General features: G+C 43.8%; 1 protein-coding gene across 1 annotated transcript; it reads right to left on the reverse strand.

Annotated features, from left to right (window-relative positions):
- Window positions 1-4049: 4049 nt before the first annotated feature.
- tonsl (tonsoku-like, DNA repair protein) lies at window positions 4050-14638 on the reverse strand. The gene is made up of 28 exons (XM_085391059.1): window positions 14355-14638; window positions 14160-14255; window positions 13021-13163; window positions 12747-12930; window positions 12534-12663; window positions 12242-12413; window positions 12029-12143; window positions 11784-11935; window positions 11502-11654; window positions 11300-11425; window positions 10989-11187; window positions 10840-10895; window positions 10659-10748; window positions 10181-10253; window positions 9947-10110; window positions 9269-9392; window positions 8932-9170; window positions 8315-8801; window positions 8029-8234; window positions 7386-7492; window positions 7093-7249; window positions 6406-6484; window positions 6010-6317; window positions 5652-5823; window positions 5378-5553; window positions 5220-5293; window positions 4967-5100; window positions 4050-4554 (listed from the first exon to the last, which is right to left on the reverse strand). Exons 1-28 carry the CDS (start codon window positions 14377-14379, stop codon window positions 4358-4360), a joined length of 4338 nt encoding a protein of 1445 aa, XP_085247185.1. The 5' UTR covers window positions 14380-14638; the 3' UTR covers window positions 4050-4357.
- Between the last annotated feature and the right edge of the window lie 277 nt (window positions 14639-14915).

Raw genomic sequence — 14915 nt, forward strand, 5'->3', positions numbered from 1 at the left:
ACGATATGTTTATTGGTTGTTAGAACATTTATTTCCCACAGTATTCAGATTAATTCCTTATCCCCTGACTTTACCGAAGGCATCACATATTTATGTCATCTGCAGGTTGGTGAACATTTGAATAGCCAAATGTTCACCTGCCTGCGTTCAGAGTTACATGCTCCACACTCCTTGCAGTCATGCACATGTTTTCAGGTAATGAGCCAATTATAATTCCTTGAATTCCTGATTGTGGAATTTTAAACATTTTAGGCTGATCGTAGCCATGAGCAAAGTCCAGTTTGTTTACCTTGTTTGATCACTGTGACACGGTTCTTTTGGATTCAGGCATGTGGTACGATGCTAACAGTGGCTGAGCATAGACCTTTGACACATCTGAAACTACAGCTGCTTCTATGACATAATAATAGTAAGACACAAGAGCAAAAGAGAGGACAGCTTGTCACTGCTTCCAAAAATGGCTCTAATTAAACCACAAGATGCATAAAATCACAGACCTTCTGTGTTCTCTGTGAGTGCTTTTCAAGCACTCCCCAAAGTTAGCAAGTGTGAGGCAGGAGGGGTGAGGTGCTGGGACAAACTCAAGAGTACTCTGGTACTCTTTGTTAGGTGCATTATGAGTGGAGACCAGCGAGGGAGTGGAGGTGGGTGATGGTTGTCCTTTCCATGGTACAAGACCCATGTCAGAAAGAGTCAAGAATGAATTATACATTTATTTAAAGTGTGTTTGTAATATTACGAGGAAAATCCCATATTCCAGCTGTTACTGAGAACCTGCTGTACGTATCTCATGATTATTCTTCGATATGGCTGCGTTTTACTCCTTTCTGTAATCCATCACAGCATTTTGCAGCCTTTACCTAAATCTGGTTAGATTACCACAAAATTAGAAATCAGCCTGTCAGTAAAGCAATAAACCACCTCAGTGAGGTACAGAGACATCTGAGTGAACACTGATCTTATCTTTTCCAGGAGGGATTTGCACCACCAGAAGATGATGAAATTGATGAAGGAGCACGAGGAGTACAGGAGGGGTGAAATAAAGCTATGAGTTTCAAGAAAAGTAACAGACCTCATCACTGTGTGCTGTCTGCTGCCGTGTTTTTACAGAGATATAGACTTTATTTAATCCCACACTGGAGAAATTTCCTTGTTACAGCAGCACAAGGGACAGGAAGAAAAGGTAAATAAGATACATAATAGAAAAAAACAAAAATAGAAAAAAAAATAGCAAAAATACTGTACTATGCACACATGGTTACTATATACAGTAAAATACACCTAGATTTTACTTTTTTATATGTGCATAAAGCGCAATAACAATGTACATGCATTTTTAAACAGTACTTCTCCTGTCTGGGTGTGGTACAGCCTGACTGCTGTCGGGATGAAGGACCTGTGCAGGATCAGTCACACTGTGGCTGTTAAGTATACTACTCAGAGACCACATAGTTTCTTGTATTTCCTGTTTTTTATTCATTAGGAGCAGCGTTTTCTATTTACATCATTTTTGCTTATGCAAATCAGCAGCATACTGATCACATCACACACACAACAGTCAGGCCCAGCACATGTTTGCTAAATAGGGATAGGTATCGTTTAGGTTTTATCCAATACCAGTACCAAACCGGTACTTTTGAAACGGTGCCGGTGTTTAAACGGCATGTAAACTACTTTCCTTTTACATTTTTAGTGCAATAATTTTTAGAAAATTCATCAAAACATACAATTTTCAAATGTAGACTCCTCATCTTAAGAGTAACATAACTGTCCTCTGCGTAAGGACTTGTCATCGTTCAGCCTTCCAGAAAATGGAATTACAGAGGCTTTGGTTATGAAATGTAGTAGTTTTTTCTTCAGTTCCATTATTGTGAAAGATAAAAGTGTTATTTCAGTGTTGAGTATCTGTGCAGGTGCCAATTTTCCTGAAGCACTTGGTAATTTTGTGTGTTTATTTTCTGTGCTTTGCAGGCTGAGTTAAAGTCTCCTGCAGCAACCCTGAGTCTCATTGCAGATATTCTGGCTCGTATTGCAAACACAGACAGAGGATTAGCGCTCTTCTTATTTGAGAAGAATCTCGTCGCAGCCCACAGTGAGAGGTGAGATGTTGTGATTAAATTCGCAGCGTCGTTTTGTCTTTCTTGATAGTAATGAATAAATTACATTTTCCTAACTTAGCTGGAAGATTTTAGTACAGAGTTAAATTTGCATAGCAAATCCTGCTTATTCTGCACCGAGAGCAGAACATGAGGGTGCTGCTGGTTTGTGAATAGCTGTAAGTCAGATGTGTACACTGCTGAGTTGTTCCATTGCCTCAGCAAACACTTTAAACAATGACTTTATTCGTTTTATTAGTTGCTAGTTTCAGGTCTTATTAAAAACCTCCAGTGTAGGCATTTAAAGCCACAAATTGAGATTGCTATACTTACAATCTAAAAATCTCATGCTGTGGATCTATAATAAACATCTTTGTCTTTTTTCACCCTTGTCTGCAGAACCTTTGCTGCTCATATCATCGTACAGTTAACCCAGAGGCTGCTCGACAAGGAATTGCCATCATTGTGTGAATCTGATATGCCCCATTCATTATGTGGAGCCTTTATTTTAGTTTGTCGGCAGATGTACAACACCTGCGAGGGTCTGCAGGTTCTACGACCCTACGGCCTGCACAAAGCTTTAGCTGCTGTGTGGAAAAAGGTACATGTACCTGATTTTTGTTATTTGCAGAGACTTTATTATCTGACATGGAGCTGTTATAGAGTTTCAAAGATTCAGGATTCAAGATTCTAAGTGTTTATTGTCATGTGTCCAAAGAAAAAAAAGCATTTCTCTGTGCAATTATATTCTTTCTTTGCTGTCCACCCACAGATGCCGATTAATATATACAATAGAAATAGAACAGATAAAATACAAATATCCATCCATCCATCCATCCATTCGCTTCCGCTTCTCCTTTTCAGGGTCGCGGGGGGTGCTGGAGCCTATCCCAGCTGTCATAGGGCGAGAGGCAGGGTACACCCTGGACAGGTCGCCAGTCTGTCGCAGGGCTAAAATACAAATAGCACAAATAAATAAATGAATACTCTTATCACTCTGTGCAAGCGTTTGCGGTCCATAGCAGTAGTGCTGCCGTACCATGTAGTGATGCAGCTGGTCAGTGTGCTCTCCACAATGCAGCTGTAGAACTTGCTGAGGATCTTGGCCGACATACCAAATTTCCTCAGCCTCCTCAGGAAATACAGCCACTGCTGAGCCTTCTTGACCAGCTGTGTGGTGTTCAGTGTCCAGGTGAGGTCCTCAGAGATGTAGACGCCCAGGTACCTAAAACTGCTCACCCTCTCCACTTCAAGGCCCCAGATAAATAGCGGTTGGTGAGGCCTCCTCTTGTTCCTCGTGTCCACTATCATCTCCTTTGTCTTGTCAGTGTTGAAGGTGAGGTTGTTGTCCTCACACCATGACACCAGACTGGCCACCTCTCTCCTGTTAGTCGCTTCATCCCCTCCAGTGATGCGACCGATCACTGCAGTGTCGTCCACAAACACAGGACACAGTCGTGGGTGTACAGAGTCTAGAGGATGGAACTGAGGACGCAACCTTGTGGAACTCCTCCGTTTGTAATAATGCTGGCTGAAGTCCTGTTGCCGATCCTGACAGATTGGGCCCTGTATTATTTTTGGATCACAAATAATACAGGAGTGCTTCACTGTATGAAAAGTGCACTCAAGAATCTCACATCCTGCTGTTTTGCTGACTTGAAACAGTTTAAAGAAATCCATTTTATTTCATCAAACATGTTTTTTTTTACCTTTTTATTTGACTGGGTGTTCCATAAAGGCCAAATCTAACCGCTAACCAGAAGATCGGTGGTTCGATCCCAGGCTGCTCTAGTCTGCATGCCAAATTAAGGGCAAGATACTAACCTCCTATGCATTGATCGGAGTGTGAATGTGTATGGATGTTCTAGATAGATTTCTTCAGAGACCTGAAAATCGCTGTGATTATTCACCATAGCCTGCTGAGTCTTACAGTGAAAGAACGATGTCAACGTATAGCATCGTCAGTTACTTTAATTGTGTTTGGGTTTTTTTTTTTAAATCAACCTCTCACACACTAACACAAACTCTTTATACAGATACAGAGCTTTACATGTATAAATAAGGCAGACAAAAATGCATAAAACACAAGCTATCAACAGACTGTTGGTGGACACCATGTCACTTTATTTTGTTTTTATCTTGTTTCTTTTTGGTGTAGCCTCATTAACCAAAATGTTTATAAAAATTACCACTTTTATTATGAATTATTATGAAATTAATAATTCATTATTAATTATTTATTATGAACACACCTGCCACCCTCAAGTGGAGGTGGCAGAGAGGAGGCACTTGGAGTTTCGGTCGAGAAAGTGTCCGTGTGACTGAGTCCTGTCCCATCGCTGCTTCAAGGTCTGTCGGTCCAGCTTGTTGAGGGCCTGAGAGCAAAGACGGATATCCTGGACCAGCTCTGACAAACTGTCCAGGTCTTGACTCTCCCAGGGGCCAGAGACCTGACAACCTGCAGGTTAAGCAACAAAGAAACATTTTATTTCATATCCATAATTTCCATTTTCCCCCCTATAAATATTTGACATCCAAATGTAGCCTATTAGCTAGCATCCAGCAATGTTTTCTGCTCCATAAAATGGAAAATTAATTCACAACTAATCTTTTTTTTTTTTTTTTTTTTTTTAAATCTTCAAACCACACGTCTATATTGTAATGTCTGTGTGTGTACTCATCATGTAACACCTCTGTGCATACATACTAAATGTTCAAACTTAGAAATGTGTCAAAAGGAAACAGACTGATAGCAAGAAACAAACTGTTGCCAAGTACAACTTTGCACAGGTGATAAAAAACATCAAAGAAATCCAAATTGTGAATTAGTGTGAAACTCCATGTCCATGGAGTATCACACATATGCATACCTTCGAGGTTTAGAAGTGTCAGTGGTCGACGGGCCTCTCTGACAGACGCCAGGATGTTGTGAAGTCCCGCTGATGTAACAGACGGATTTCCTGACAGATTCAGACTCACCAGTGTGGGACACGACGAGAGGCACCTGTGAAATAATAATAAAAAGTCCAACAGGCCAGTAAAGAGTGACAATTTAAACAAAGGCAAAGCCCTAATAACATGAGTAATAACTGAGCCGTAGAAATGACACCCGCACACACAAACCTCGCCAAGGTAGCTACGCTGCTGTCTGTCAGCCCATTTGCAGCCAGGCTGAGGTGGGTCAGAGAGCACTCGTCCTGCAAAAACACAAAAATCTTAACCTGATTGCACAGTTATATCTTTCGACAATAAATGACATTGCATGATTTTTGCGTGCACACCTGTGAAAGGACTTTGGCGAGGTGTTCCAGTGCCGGGTAATCAGCAGGCCCTCTGCAGACAGCTGACAGGTCCACGTGTGTGAGGCAGTGGAGGGGCAGAGTCTTTAACACCAGCTCAAAGCCGGTGGAGCCCAGGGGATTGTGGGACAGGCACACTGCTTTCAAATGGCCTGTGCCTGAACGTTCAGAAGATGTAAAGTTAGTTGCAGTTTTGCTTATGGGTGGGAGTTCAGTGAAGCTTAAGGCTTCAGTCAGCTGCTTGTTAGAGAGTCACCTGTGAGCGCGCTGGCTAGCAGCAGTCGATGCTGCTGAAGGAAACGAGCAGTGAGGCCACAGGCCTGCAGAGACAGCTTGGCTAGCACAGGGCAGCAGGACAGCAGACAGGACAGAGACTCAGACACGCCGTCCCCCAGTGGGTTCATACTGAGGTCCAGCTCCTCCAGGCACTTTGAGAGGAAACGAGCAGAAAAAGCAAATGATCACGAGAGCCAATTCTCTCTGACAGATATCATTGATACGAATCACGTTAGCTTGTTATTAAGATCTAAGGTAGTTATTAAGAACAGAGGTAGTTAAATACAGGTTAGATGGTAAACCTGGAGCTGCCAGTATTGGCTAGCTGAGGCCCTTACCGGGAATGCAGGTGCACTCTGTCCCTTTAAAGCATTTACAGCCTTCTCCAGGCCGTCCCCTGTAATGCAGTTGGCAGAAATGTCCAGCAGCTGCAGACGAGGCATGGTGAGCGTTGTGGCAATCAGCTCAGGGAGAAGGTCGTCAGACATACGGTTTCCAGAAATTCGCAGCTCAGTGAGGCTGGCCTGAAGTTTTAGGGCACGGAGGAGCGGGCTGAGGGAAGAGGCGGCCAAACCGAGTCCGCACACTGACACGGAGAAACCCCGGTCCTGAACCTCACATAGCTGGGAGACACGCTTGTTCTCATCTACAGGTAGAAAGAGATGGTACTTCATAACAGAATACAAAAATGCACATGTGTGCGTTTTATAATGCATTTCCTCTGTGTTGCTCACCCACTGACAGACTTTGACAGGCCTTCTTGTATCGCTCAGGGAGAGGAGGGAGATCCCACGAGCAAACTTCAGCCAGAACCTGCAACACAAACCCATCAGTTATCCTGCACTGGTGCGGGAAAGTGAAGCCAAGGATTCAATCCCAAAAACTGTGATTCCTTCAGTGTCTCCTGGAAGCTGGCTCCTAAAGCAAGTCAGCATCCAGTCTGGTAATAGAAATGGTTCTAATCTTTACAGTTTCTCAGATTGTTGTTTCTCAGGCAGCTTGTTAACATAGTCAGCCCTTCACCTTCTTACCAGAATCATACAGTCTAAAACCTGCATGCCTCATCTGGGTAAGAAAAACAAAGTCATTGTGGAAGGACCTAGAACCTGCATTCCTTCTATCAGTGATTTCAAAAAGACCTCTGTGTCTATGAGAAAGTCTATTTTATGAATTTGGGTCATACTGTGTCTAAGAAAAGGAGTATGCTCACTGGCTGACATGCAAGCTGTTTCACAGTCATAGCAGTCCTCTTGTCACTGTGTTTTGTTTTATTTTTTAAATCCAAGATAGCAACGGTGACAACATTTGCCTTAAAGACTCGTGATCAGACTTCATAAACCAATCATGGTAGTCTTCAGCATCTTTTAAATTGTCTGTGGTCCAAGTATGGTCACTTCTGGCTCTCCTCAGTGTCACCTCACCTCTTCATTTGTGTGCAGGACGGCCAGTAGCTGGTCCTGCGGGGAGAGCAGAGCGCCTTCTTTCTGCAGAGAGAGACGAGGCAGGAGGCCACATTTCTGGTAGTAACGCTGAGCTGCCTGCTCACACAGCCACGACACAGAGCAGGAGTTGGCCTCACTGGGATGCAGAGCAATGGGAGGTGATTAAACAGAAATTAACAACAACAACAACAACAACAACAACAAAAAATACTATACCAATCAGATTGGGATTTATTTTTATATACTGCTCAAACTTAAAACTTTTCACCGACCTTTGTGGAACTGGGATCAGGAAGACGTCTTCCTGAACCCGGACCCTCATTCTGATTGGTGGAGGAAGTGACGTGGGCATAGGAGCAGCCAAAGTTTGAGTTGGAGGCTAGAGTAAACAAAATAAAACATTCAAGCACTGTTAAAACATCTGTATTTAATGTCGTCAACTCTTAGTAGAAAGACAAAGCAGAGTCTGTGGAGGAATCAGAAAGTCTAAACATCAGGAAAGTAAAAGTTTGTCAGCTGATGCTACAAAACACCAAGGTATAACTATATATAAGATCCGAAATGAGCGATGTCATCTTTTACTCCTGACAAAGCCCACGGCATCCAGGCTGCAGAAATATGTAAAAACAGCTCCCCAGTTTTGATCAGCTCACACTCATTTACGTCCACATTCATCACTGTTCAAATGAATCAGAAATGAAGACATCATCTTTAACTTAGATCCCCTAGTGACACTGAATTATAGTTATTCTCTCACTGAGTGTGCATTTCCTGAATAATTCATGTGTAGTCTCACTCTGACTATCACCTTTTCACACTTGGAGTGACTTATTCACAATCACTGTGTTGTGTGTATTTCCTTAGTGTTACTCCATCCGTAACTAACAAACAGCAAAAGAGCATTCCACTTCTGACCTGAGCATGGATAAGGAGAGGTGGGGGCGGTGTGTCTGATCTCGAATCGTCATCTTCTGTAACAGTGGGACTGTGTGACCGGTTGACTTCTCTTCTCTCCAGTCTGGCCACACCTGGTATCTGAGTCATTTTGACCTGGTGAGGCTTCCCCAAGCTGTTCTTTCTCTGAGAGAGGCCTCTACTGGAGAGGGAGGAAACTGCAGATCCTGAAAGAAAAAGGGCACAACAAGCTACAAAACTGGCAAAACCAAGAAAAAGAAAAACCAAACAAATCCAGACTAATTACCTCTGCAGGTTGTGTCCAAGTTTAAATGCTTGTTTTGACTTCGAGCTGCAGAAGACGAAGCAGTTTCCTCTACTCTTGGCCCATTCTGCTCCATCCGAAGCCTCCGCTTTTTCTTCGGCTGGATCTCCACCAAATCGTCTTCCAACCAGTCATCAGCCAGATACTCGTCCTCGGGAACAAGAGCTGATTTGGTGCTGGAAGAAACGGCAGGTGTGCTGGAGAGCTGAGGCTGCGAGAGACCCTGGAGAAGTGTTTTGGCGCTGCCCAAGCCTCTGATGGCACTGTGGTACTCTTCTCGGGCAAACACAGACGGCGTAGGGGCCTGCCTGATGCCTTCCTGTCCTGAGGTGGGAACTGAGGCAGCTTCTTTGTTCGCAGGAGGTTCTTTCTGACTCTGAGCTGCTGGGAAACCTTGTCTAGGACGGACAGGACGGAGAGGACTAACCGGGGTGTCAGGCTCGCTGTCATCTGAGCTGCTGCTATTAATCTAAAAAAAAATATATTACACATCAAAGATCTGAAGAATTCTGCTTGTACAATATAGATGAATCTACTACACTTGTGAAAAGACATGATGTATTCTGTCTGTCCACACTGAAAGCATCATCAGACATTACCCCATACAGTACAGCAGCTTCTGTTCCCCTGGCTCTGTTCCGCTGTGTTGAGCCATTGGTCTGCCGCTGTTTGCGGCTGGCGCCTGACGCTTTCACCTCCGAGCTCCTGCTTCGCGGCCAGTCTTGGCGGGAGAAAGAGCCCCCTCCAGTGGACGAGAGTGGCTCAGAACTCTCCGCATCAAACAGCTGGCTGTCCTGCAGGGCATCAAAAGGCTTGGCCGGGGCCGGAGCTGCAGGCACTGTGGTCGGCAGAGATAAGTGAGAAACACGAGCGTTTGAAAGCAGGTATAAAAAGGCAGACCGAGGCTAACGCAGTGCAATGATGCAAGAGCTTCACCTCCTCCTGCTAGCGCCTTCCTCAGAAGTCTCTCTGTAGCAATACACTTCTGCCTGGTCTCATGATCCAGCTCCCTGCTGTAGGTCCTCTGCCACTGACGCAAGGTGTCCAAAGCAGTTTCACCCTGGTGGAGATAAAAATGTGAGATTAAGGCGCACAAGTTCAGCAGACTGGACTTTCTCCAAAGGAGGTGGGGGTGAATTCAATATTGCCAAACGAAAGCATGGTCCAGGATTTCATTCCTAACCAGAGTAACAGAAAGTAAAACTTTTATCAGAGAGATTCATAACTTTAAAAATATTTTTATAATCAGCCTCAGCAGCGAGAACCAGGAAAAACGAACAAATTACTCTGATTTTAATCACCCTACAATTACAACCACTTTTTAAATTGATTTTTCCTCATCCAAGTATTAAGAACAGTCTTTATATTTAAAATGATGTTTGTCCAATAACTTTTGAACCTATGAAGACTGTGCACACTAACTGTATGTAAATCTTGTCAATGTGGTCAGTGTGACCCGTAAGTTTGTAACACTGTTAGGAAAGTCATCCATTAAAGTGTGGAAGACATGTTTGTTTTTTTAAAATAAAGAAGATATTTTACTGCCACCTTCTGCCAGCAAAGAAAATCCTGCTGAAATGGACTTTCAGGTTGAACACAGCCAAACACACAAACCTTGGAGTTGCGCAGTGTGACACAGGCCCCTCGTTCCACCAAGAGCCTTGTGACTTCTAAATTGCCACATGCGACGGCGTCGTGGAGAGGAGTCACACCCTCGCATAAAGGGCCACCGGGGTCGTTAACGTTAGCGCCGTGCTCCAAGAGCAGAGCCACGATATCTGCACGAAGAGCAGAGAAAGATGAGCGAGGGAGCGGGTGCAGTTTTCCAGAGACTCTGACAGAACTTACCATAGTGACCATGGTTGCAGGCTTCATGGAGGGGAGTCCAGCCACAGTAGTCCCTGGGGTTCACTGGGTGACCCTGATATGCAAAGAAACAAAAGCTTTCATCAGGCTCTTCGACGTTACAGATTCTGTCTGTACATTTTTTTTCCTCCATACAATCTTCATGAACACTCCTAATAAATCATTTATATTTGAGCCAATCGATGTTCTCATCAAACTGCATGATGCAGGGTTGTTGTTTTTTTTAAGGTGGTAAATATTTAAAAAACTCAGACAAGAAGTTCAAGTCCAAGAAGTTTGTTGCTGCACTTGTTCTGTTGAGTTAAGCAGAAAGCCTCAAGCCTGAACTGTTTATTATAGTGACCAACCATCAACGAGTGAATCAGTTTATATGTTGATGGTGCTCAACTTTATGTTTTCCCTCCTGATTCCAAGAGTTAAAAACTTATTGGATTAAAATAATGAATCATCTTCTTTATACCTGTTCTACCAGGTACTGGACCTGCTTCAGATTCCCATCTATGCATGCTCTGTGAAGAGACGTCTCTCCCTTCTCGTTCCGCTTGTTCCACTAAAGCAGAAAGACAGACACAAAAAAGGCCAAGAATGAAGATCTAAACCGCAGTCTACAAAGAAGAAATGACAACTCGCACATCGCTCACCCGTCCTGTTTTCCTCCTCCCTGACACCATCTTGTCATAACCCTCCAGATCATCGTCTACAAACCACATGAAAAGTAACGTGAATCAAAGCATCCCTCTGTATAGAGATGTCAGTGCTTTCCGGATAGAGTTACCCGCGCACATTTTACCTGAGTCTGAGAGGATGACATCACTGTCATCCAGCGGTTCGCTGTTCTCCATTTCCTCCTCCTCTTCCTCCTCACCATCACTCCCATCTGGATTCCAGCCCTCCGAAGCACACAGCTCCTGCAGCCTCGCCTCGGTGTTGTCAGCATCCGATGAGCCGCTTCGTCTCTGGGACGCCAGCCAGAGCCTCAACACGCGCTTCTGTGGAAGTCAATGTGCGTTTTGGTCGTGCATGATATTCATCACCGCGCCTTTACAAGACATCTTAAATTTCTGCTTAGTTTTCAACACAGCTGACTAATTTATCTCTCACCTGCAGTCTGGCCTGTCCAGACTCCTGAGCGCAGCGTAAAGCTGTATTGTAGCTCCTCTCCACATCCTCCAAAGCACAGCCGCTCTCCTCCTGAGCTGCTGCGATGTTTAGCCACGTGCTACACTCCTGACGCGCACAAATATAAGTAATAAGTCACACATTCATGTCTACCACAGGGCAGACGGGTGAATTTGCAGATCACCTCTGTAGAGCTGCCCTGTCGTAACGCCAGCTCCTTTCTGTAGTGCTCCACTGACTTGCTGTGTTGTTTCAGGTCTGCGTAGGTGGCAGCCAGGGACACGTGGATGACAGCCAGCTCCCTGGCAGGCTTTCCCAACGCCTCAGCACCCTTTAGCTACACAACAAAACCAACACCGCTTTAGACAAGTCACATTTAGACTCTACGTTGCAACTATTAAAAAAAAAAAAAAAAAAGTGAAAAAAATGTGAGAATTAGCCATGTGACTCTTTTGATGCTTCTCACCTGAGCTTGATAAGCTTCCAGAGCTTTGCTGTAGCAGCCAACTTTACAGCAGAGATCCCCAAGCTGCTCTGCCAACTCGACAGCCTGATGGGAGCTGGGTTTTTTGCCCTGATCTTCCCCCAGCTCTTCCTCTAATTTACAGCCTCGGTCAGCTACGTGATAGGAAAGAAATACACTGTACCATCCATGCAGCTACAAGCAAGTAAAAAACAAAACAAAAAAAACATATCTAACCGTTCACTCACCATATTTGAAAGCTATCTTCACCGTCTGTCTGTCCAGCGGCTGCTGGGAACCCAGCAAGACCGCTTTCTTCAGAGATCGTCGCGCTGCTACAAAGTCACCCAGAGACAGCTGCACCTGTTAGCATCGCATGTTAAGAATTAAAGACACACATGCACTTCAAAACCTGCATGATCGCAACAGGAGAAAATAAGAGGATATGGTGGAGCTCGTACCTTGCCGATGCAGTGAAAGCACTCGCTCTCACTAAATTTGTCTTTAATCTTCCGGGCGCACTCTTTGGCCTGCTCTAAGCAGCGGACCGAATTAGAGCGTTGACCGTTACGGAAGTAGATGTTGCCCAGGTTAAAGTTTGCACGGTAGAGATCCTCCAGCAGCTGGCTCTTCCTTTACAGGGGAATAACGGCGATATCTCAGTTGACAGTTATACAAAATAAGCCGATTAAAAGCTGTCGATGAAAAAGATCGACATGCTTAGACGTGGAGCAAAGTTTAGGATGTTCTTACTCGGCAATAAATACACTTCGCCGGATGAACTCGCTGCAGCGTTTGTGCTCGCCCAGATGATCACAGACCAGACCCAGATTGAGGAAGAGACGCGCCTTCATCTCATTGATCTCTCGCTGTGGCACAGTCCCTGCAGCCAGGTAGAGGATTAGGAATAACGAAACAAAGAAATCGCCCATTAAAAACCACTGGGACGATACAACCAGTACACACCTTCCAGCCGGTCATCCACAATGCCCAAGCTCTTCCTGAAGGCCTCCTCTGCTTCCTCCAAGCTCTTCCTCGATTGGTCCGTTTCATAACGGAAGAGGTAGGTCCGACCGATAGTGGCCAGCGCCCTTTGCTCTTCAGCATGATCTCTGACAGATCGAGCCAGGTCCAGGTGAAGACGCTGGTGCTGAAGAAGAGACACACATCCACTTATGCAGGTCCTAAACACCACTTGAATTAGAAGTTTATCACTTTGATAAAGCGTCAGTTTACTTACTTTTAAAGCTGCCTCAATGTTGCCCAACTCTGCAAAGCACTCTCCTATCTTACGATTGGCCACAGCTCGTCCAATCACATCAATTAACACTTCAGAGAGAGCCAACTCCTGCTGGTGCTCCCTAATGGCAGCCTGATAATCACCTGAGACACACATGAAGCAGAAAGGTAAATGTTACACTTTGCATGAGGAAGGCAAAAGAAAAAATTACACTGCAAACAAAATGTTGTTGGTATGAAAAAGCATATAAAGAATAAATGAATTACTAGACTGAATATCATTGCATCCTTTGCTCAAACTGTTTACGTTAATCAAAGTCATCAGATGAATTGTAGTGCAGCACATAACCTTGCAGTTTGCTCATTTCAGTTTAGTTTTTATTAGTTTCAGGGCTAATTTTAGATTTAATTATTATTGTATGGCGGGCACATGTCAGAGGCAGGATCCATACTGGTATCATAATGAAAGTAGAACTTTTTAAAAGCAGTTGGCTCACTGTGTTGTTGACATCCAGAATCTTAATAAACATGTACTTCAAAGCTTCATCAGGCAAGCTGTGATAAAAAATTTTTACCAAATAAATGCCAAAGCGTCCACTATTTATCGTTTATTGTTTTAGTTTTCCAAGTTCACAAAAATCATTAACTTTTTTCTACATTCTAGTTTTATCTTAGTTAATTTAAATGCTTTTCACATCTAGTTTTGGCTTTTAGTTAATAACCTTGATCGGCACCAGATGAAATTTGACTCACTTGAAGACAAAAGCATAAGAAAGCATATGAATGTAAAGCCTCTGAAATGTATCCCGTGATTAAACTCTACAGTGACACAGCTGTGTACTAAGAAGCAGCCATGGTCAAACTGGAAAATACTGAAATTCAAGTGGCTCCAGGTGGGAGTAAATATGCAAGTAATGGCACTTTTATCCACTTTTGAAAGATTGTTTTAGGATCACCTGCACAGTTATAAAGTAAAGGGACAAAAATTATTAGAAAAATCAAGATTATTCGAGAGTGTTGGTGATCTATAAGACATGGTGACGCTGTGACAGGAAGAGCGGAGAATCAAAAACAATCCATAACTGCAGTACTCGCAGTGCTAAAATAACACAGTGCTGATATTGGGCAGACTATACACACCGCTCCTGGACAGCAGCTCTCCTAGCTGATTACAGATGTTGGCTTCCTCCTTTAAGTTGTTGCTGCTCTGGGCTTTGCTCTTTGCTTTCTGCAGCTCTGCAAACAATCGAGATGTAACAGTTACTTAATTTTAATAGTCACATAACAATAGCCGTTAAACGTGCCCAAAAAACGTAAACTGAAAGCGGTACTTACGTTTAATTTCCCGTGAAACACTCATCTCGATTCAGCTCTCAGTGCTAGCACTTTTTTCCAGCTGGTAGTAAACGACAACCCAGCGCGCCTCCCTTTAGCTTAGCTTCAACTCGAAACCGACCAAAACAAACCTTTAGTTCATTTTCACCGGAGCACGTCTGTGACTGTGTAGCAGTGTTTAAGCTAACCTTTATGCAACCGATCGTGGTTGATATCATAGAAACATATTCAAGACTTCAGTATCCAAGTAGCTGTTTTAGCTTTGAGCTCTCAGTAAACTTTACAATACCGCGCCAGGACTGCGTCAACCAATGACTAAGCTACAATATTAGCATGATTTAACCCTCATCGTTGCCTCTCAGGCACAAATCCAGCCCATCGTACTCTAAAGGAAGGCGTTAACAGGTGGGAAATGCAGTCCAGATCACCTTTAAGATTTTAACAGAGGACACATAACTTGACATTTTGCATAAAGTGTGAGAAAACGGGCACGCTGTCAGTCTGACAGACTAAATTCAGGGCAAAATTGAGCAAAAATTGAAACGGCGATTATTCATTGGC

This window comes from Rhamphochromis longiceps, linkage group LG19, assembly GCF_057381845.1.
Source record: "Rhamphochromis longiceps isolate RC_006_pf linkage group LG19, R_longiceps_female_GT1.1, whole genome shotgun sequence".
NCBI classification, from domain to species: domain Eukaryota; kingdom Metazoa; phylum Chordata; class Actinopteri; order Cichliformes; family Cichlidae; genus Rhamphochromis; species Rhamphochromis longiceps.